This window comes from Chaetura pelagica, unplaced genomic scaffold, assembly GCF_000747805.2.
Source record: "Chaetura pelagica isolate M959 unplaced genomic scaffold, ChaPel_1.0 scaffold243, whole genome shotgun sequence".
NCBI classification, from domain to species: Eukaryota; Metazoa; Chordata; class Aves; order Apodiformes; family Apodidae; genus Chaetura; species Chaetura pelagica.
In genome coordinates, this window is record NW_009952712.1 from 113041 (window position 1) to 118914 (window position 5874).

The 5874-nt window shown below is 39.8% G+C and overlaps 1 protein-coding gene across 1 annotated transcript in view; it reads left to right on the top strand.

The window, feature by feature from the left end:
- The window catches only part of SLC44A5 (solute carrier family 44, member 5), a 38733-nt gene extending 37709 nt beyond the window's left edge, over positions 1-1024 (top strand). Inside the window, 2 exon segments of the mRNA XM_009994566.1 lie at positions 1-18; positions 837-1024. The exon segment at positions 1-18 is cut by the window's left edge and continues 12 nt beyond it. Coding sequence (XP_009992868.1) covers positions 1-18; positions 837-949 — 131 coding nt within the window. The 3' untranslated portion in view covers positions 950-1024.
- The last annotated feature ends 4850 nt before the right edge of the window (positions 1025-5874 follow it).

A 5874-nucleotide genomic window follows, 5' to 3' on the forward strand; every position in this document is an offset into this window, starting at 1 on the left:
CGCTCTTCCTCTGCTTTTGTGAGTACCACCTTTTTCTTTCACTAAAACCTGCAAGTCACAGGAGGAGAAGTAGAAAACCACCTTATGCATTCCCTGCAGAATTCTGGTGACTGTGTGACAAACAGTGGTGCAGCTGTGTGCCTCTGCAGGGTTGCTGTTGCAGCATGTGTGCTTCACTGCACACTCCCCCCAGACTGCCTCTCAGGGTGGAATTGTTCACTGCTCTGTGGCCGTGACATGGCATTAACACTGGGCTGAGCCCAGACCAGTGGCTTAGTCATTACCTTCTCTAGGGGAAAAAGAAGGAATATGTCTGCCTCATTCTTTTAAATTCATACTCTGTTTTGCTTCCCATGTTTCCATTCAGTAGTGGACGGTAGGAGATCATATAGAATATTGTGCACTTGTGGCATCAGGTTTTCAAAATAACTATCTTAGCCAGAGAAAAAGGGTCCAATTTTTAAAAGTGCTTAAATCCACAGCTCTCTGGAACAAGTTTTCTAGCAAGAAGTAACCAAAACGCCAGGCTTCAGTGGAGACAGGAGTGTTTCTGAGAATTTTCACCTATACTGCCAAACCAAAGAACTGCAGAATAAAAAGGATATATTGGTGTCATTTAAAAATGGCTAGATCTTTGTGTCTCTGGTTCCAACCTCTTCTGGTTTGAGAATTAGAAACGTTATGGTGTCATTCATCAACTTAACAATACAGCTAAATTGCTTTGATTTAGATTTTTTTAAAATATTGAATCTTTTGCTCTCTTCTTTATTCATTTGTGTGTGTGTGTGGTTCTACTGCTGTTTGCACTTTTGGCTGATCTTGCTGTGTAAATTCAGGTGAGGACTTGGAAAGAAATGATGGATCTACAGCAAAGCCCTATTTCATGTCAGCCAGTCTCCACCGAATTCTGGGGAAGAAGGAGCTAAGCCCTAAGAAGGCAGTGGGATGAAGCACATTCAACCTCAACATCAAAACAGTGTCACTTTTAAGAGAAACATGTATAAAGTAGGCAAAAGTAAAAACTGTAAATGATGCTTCTGGTTAATGGGTGGTTCTTTTTCCTTTTGCTTATATCTAAAAAAATGAGCAGCATTGGTAACATTTTAACTAGTTTAAATACTTAAACTAACAGCTGTGAAAACAAGGCCAAGTTTTAGTTTCTAGAGTGCCTATGAGAAGGAAAATGTAAATGTGAAACTTTTTTTAAGTCTATAATGATGTTTTAATAACTTTTGTAACACAAGTTGCTGCCTTAGATGACAGCAGTTTTGATAATGTTTCTTTTTATACATGTATATTTGTAAAAGAAATTCAGGCAATTTTTTGAACGCACTAACATATAACCTAATTAGCCATAAAAAGATAGTTTGAGACTTTAGTTAACCAGAAGGTGGTACTAAACTTGTAAATATGGTGCTATGATTGTATTTTTTGTACAAGCTGGTTCACAGCTATTTAAACTGTGATTACACATGCATTTATGGTTCCCTACCATTCACAGCTATTTAAACTGTGATTACACATGCATTAATGTTCCCTACACTGAAAAATGTAGTGATATTTTAATCACGTCCCCAACTGCGTCTTTTCAGAAATGGTGCCCTGCAGGTCCCAAAGAAGGGAGTCAGAGAAGGGTATGGTTGATACTGTTTAAAGTTTTCTGTGAGTTGTGCTTGAAAAGCAGTGTAGCTCAGAGAAGGTCCCACTGTACTTGTGGTTCACACAAAGGAGGTTTCATGTGGCACAAGGTGGTGAATGTATCATCTTCAGCTGATATCTAGGAGATGCACTTGTGCTAATGTCCTCCTATCTCTAAGGAGTCTCTGATTGAGTTGTACATTATGAGGAGGTTGAGCTTCACTGAAAGGAATAACCAAATGCAGTCTTTTTTGCCTTGGAAGAAAGTCTTGGCTGTGTATGTGTGGAAGGGATTCCATTGGCCCTACCTAGCTCAGAAGAGTTCTCAAGGAGTTGTTGCAGAGGCCATGCAGGTGCTGAGCCCAGCTGTGCTCTTCCTGCAGGTCCAGGCTCTTGGTGGCTCACATTCAGCTTGAGTCTCCTCATGGTACAGGATTAATTAGCTACTGAAAGATACTCCAAAGGATTTAGTTTGATTTCTTATTATTAAATCTGCCTGGTAATTAGTACTACATCTGTTGGTAGAAAGCACATGAACTTCTGGTCAGTGGTGTGACCCTCCTCTTCACAGAACTGTCAGTGAGGTCAGTATTAGCTCTGCTTGTGGAACAGATCTTACACTGGAGTACTTCTCAACTCTGTTACTGCCATGAGCTGAGCTGAAAAGGTTTTAATGTATTAGTCTCATGGATGCCCAAGAACCAAACCCTGTGGATGCCTTCCCTAGTTTTCATGGGTTCCACCATACTGAATAAGATGTCCCATTGCTGTCTGCTTTCCAGGGGTGGCATGTGCCAGATCTGGTACAGGAGTTCAGTGCCTGGGAACACTTTTCTAGCCCCAGGAGTCCCTTGGTCTTGCAAAGAAAAGGGCAAATTCTTTTCCAGATAACTTGAATGCAAGTTTCTGGTGAACACTTACTGACAGTCAACATCCCAAAGTGGCTTTACTCTCTAACTTATGGTTCCAGTTTGTGATGACTGTCACCTTGAGGGCAGAAATACTGTCCTTGGTGCCACAGGTCTGCGGTCATGTTGATGCACAAGTGTTCACCTCCTGTCTGCCTCAGGTATGAGCATGGTAAGATCCTGAAATGGTGGGAAGTGAGGTGCAAGGGACGGGATTCCTGTGTGCATTCTTAGTGATCCATTGGGCACTGGAGCCCTTCCCCCTGGTGCAGGAATGAGTAGCTCACTTCAGGACTCTAAAACTACAGGTCTTCACTGTACTTCAACGTAACTACTGAACACGGGCACCTTGATAACCCCTCTTGAGATACCTTAGAGGAAACCTGACTTTCAGAAAGGGCTGAGAAACCTACCTTCAGAAAAAATCAGGCTCTTGACTAATGAGGTTTTTTGTCATCATCATTATTCCTTTCTCATTTTGTGCATGGCACTGATTATAGAACCTCCCCCCATTATTCTGATCTGAGAATTAAGTCAGTAACTTCTGGGGGTATGTGTCACCATTCTATGATTAAAAAAGCTGCTGGTCTGATTACAGTCCATATGCTAAAGATTATTTTTTTTATGCTACTGTGTCATTAGTTTGCAGCTGAAAAAATGCATTAAGTGATCTATATTTCTACTAGATTTGCGTGTCTTACTGGGAGCTCAACTGAAAAGCTTATTTCTGAATACAGTGTGCTTTTTATCATTTGAATGTAACCATAGAGTTTACTAGAAACAAAACATGATAGAAATAGTATACAGTTACTTGATTAGAATACTTTTGTAACAAATCTATGCATTTACTAAAAGGAATTTCTAAAAGTGAAAGTTTTAAATTGTATTATTATTTATATACAGTAAATATATATGTATAAATTTGCTCCACTCACTATTTTGTGAAATTGTTTAGAATGTAAGTGATCATAATTTTTCAGAAGAAAATTTAAAAGCCATTTTCTTAATGATACAATTATGAGAACTGTGAAAATACAAAGCAATACCATGTGGATTTTGTAATCAATAAATTGAAGAAAGAAATAATGAAGATTTAATATTGAAATTGGCTTTTTAAAAATAAATTGCTCTTTATAAATTGAGTGAAACTAATGCAAGTATTTACTTGGGAAAGAATAACTTAAAATGTTTGAAGACTAACTTGTTATAATGGTTCCTAAATAACCCTATGGGACTTGCAGACTTGCACCACAGAGGAGGTCCTAGTAGTGATGTTTACGGATCTGGACATTTACTGTGTTGCTTGATTTCATATAAAATGCAAAATTCCATTCTTTGCTTTAGAGAGTGGAACATGTGGCCATCTACAACACGGCAAAGATATCATATATGCTTTGCTCCTGAGCCCACAGGAGTTGGTGACAAAGTGCCCACCCATTCCATGAGGCACAGGCCCCCTCTGACACAGTGACAAAGGGCAGGGGGCTGTTCTGGCCCTGCAGTGCAGTAGAGAAGATGTTAGAATGGAAAGGCCAACTGGAGCCCCTCGTGCTGCCACTGGCAAAGGGCTCAGCATGTTGTGCCCTTGGCTGGAGCCTTCTCTGGGGAGAAGCTTTGGGAAGGCAGGGTAACCCTGCAGCAAGACTCTTACAGGAATACAAGGAACTCTTTTGAAGATCTCAAATAAGCAGAATGTAGAAACCAAAACACCTGGTATCATGTTCATGCAATCATATTTGCTTTAGTTCTGGTTGGATTAATTGTCTCTCCTTCCAGCATATTAATGGATGGCTTTCATTTGCATGTTTTATACCAAAGTTTTAATGTCAAGCCTTCACATTTTGAAAATAAAAAAGCCCCCAGAAATAAAACAAAGAAACAAGAAAGATGGGATCATTTCTTATGCTGAGAGGTTTTTTTCCAAGTAGTATTCAGCAGCTGATTCTTGGGTGTTACAAGGATGTTGAATAGTCTTTTAAACATTAGGATTTTAGGATTTAAAAGTATTAAATATTTTACTGTTGCATGTTCTGCTGTAGAGCAGAAACAAGATTTTGGCAGATGCAATGTGAAGCTGATCCTGGGACAGTCAGTAAGTGTTCTTCCACAAGTGGGGTATCAGAGAAGTGACAATGAACAGAGCAACTGTCCCCAGTAGAGCAGAATGTCTCCTTCAACCAGCGGCTCAGCCTGGACAGCCCTGTCCTCTCCAACAAAGTGCCTTACTGGCTGTTGTTTTATCTGGCTTACATTTTGAAGTTTCTTCACACCATGTAGACTAGGAAACAGAAAAGGCTAGATAGGAAGAGCACTACTCTCTTTATCTCAAGGTCACTGGTAGCAGATGAACTGTGTGGAAGGTGTCAGGTGTATCAGCGCACGGCGTTGCCCATTGCTGTGGTCAGACCGTGACAGTAGGTGGTGTGGCCGGGGAGAAGACGTGACAATTGTGGTGTTGCAAGTAATTAAATGAAACAATGCAAGACTGTTCCATTTTCAGTAGGTCTTCTTATAGCTTTAATTTGTGGTATAGTGAACTTCAGAGTAGGGCCTGTTCTGCTTTGGGTTATGATGATCATATGTGTTGTACCCATGCAGCTGCAGGGAGAACTGGGCTCTGGCTACTTAAAACAAGGGAAAAAACTAGCAAATATATAGTATATTACTGTAATACACCTATTTGTGTGTCTGTAAGCATAAAGTTCAATCTCCATTTCAAGACTGATCATTTGCTCTTCTGGAACTGTTTTATAAATGATTCTAAATTTTTTTACTTTTTATACAGGTGATGATTTTTGAAGTCATATGTAATTTGTACTGCTCTGTAATCAAATTAGAAAGATAACTGTTTATTCATGTTTAAGTAACACTAGTGCTACTAATATTAAAATCGTCCATTACTCTATGCTACAAAATTCCACATGTATTTGTCCCAAATGATGAATTGTAAAATCACGAGAAGGCTCTTAAGGTTTAAGGAATGGAAGGGAGGTTACTGTTTTATTAATGTGACTATTAAGGTTTTGTTATGATCTTGCCAAAACCAAATTAACATGAGCACGGCACTTGGAGCTCTAAAACCTGTTTGCTTCTGCTATGCAGAATTAGGAACGTATTGTTTAAATATCTTTGATAACTAAAGTGTTTAATATTTAATTTTGTTGTTACTTCACTGTTTTGCAGCTCTTGGGGATTGTTCTAATAAAGGTTTAGATACAAAAGGCCGCGCTGTGTGTTTGTGCCGAGGGGCCGGGCGCGCTGGGCTCTCCTGCCGGCGGAGCTGCCGTCAGCTCGGCCGCGTTCACACCCGTAATTCTGCGGAAATCAG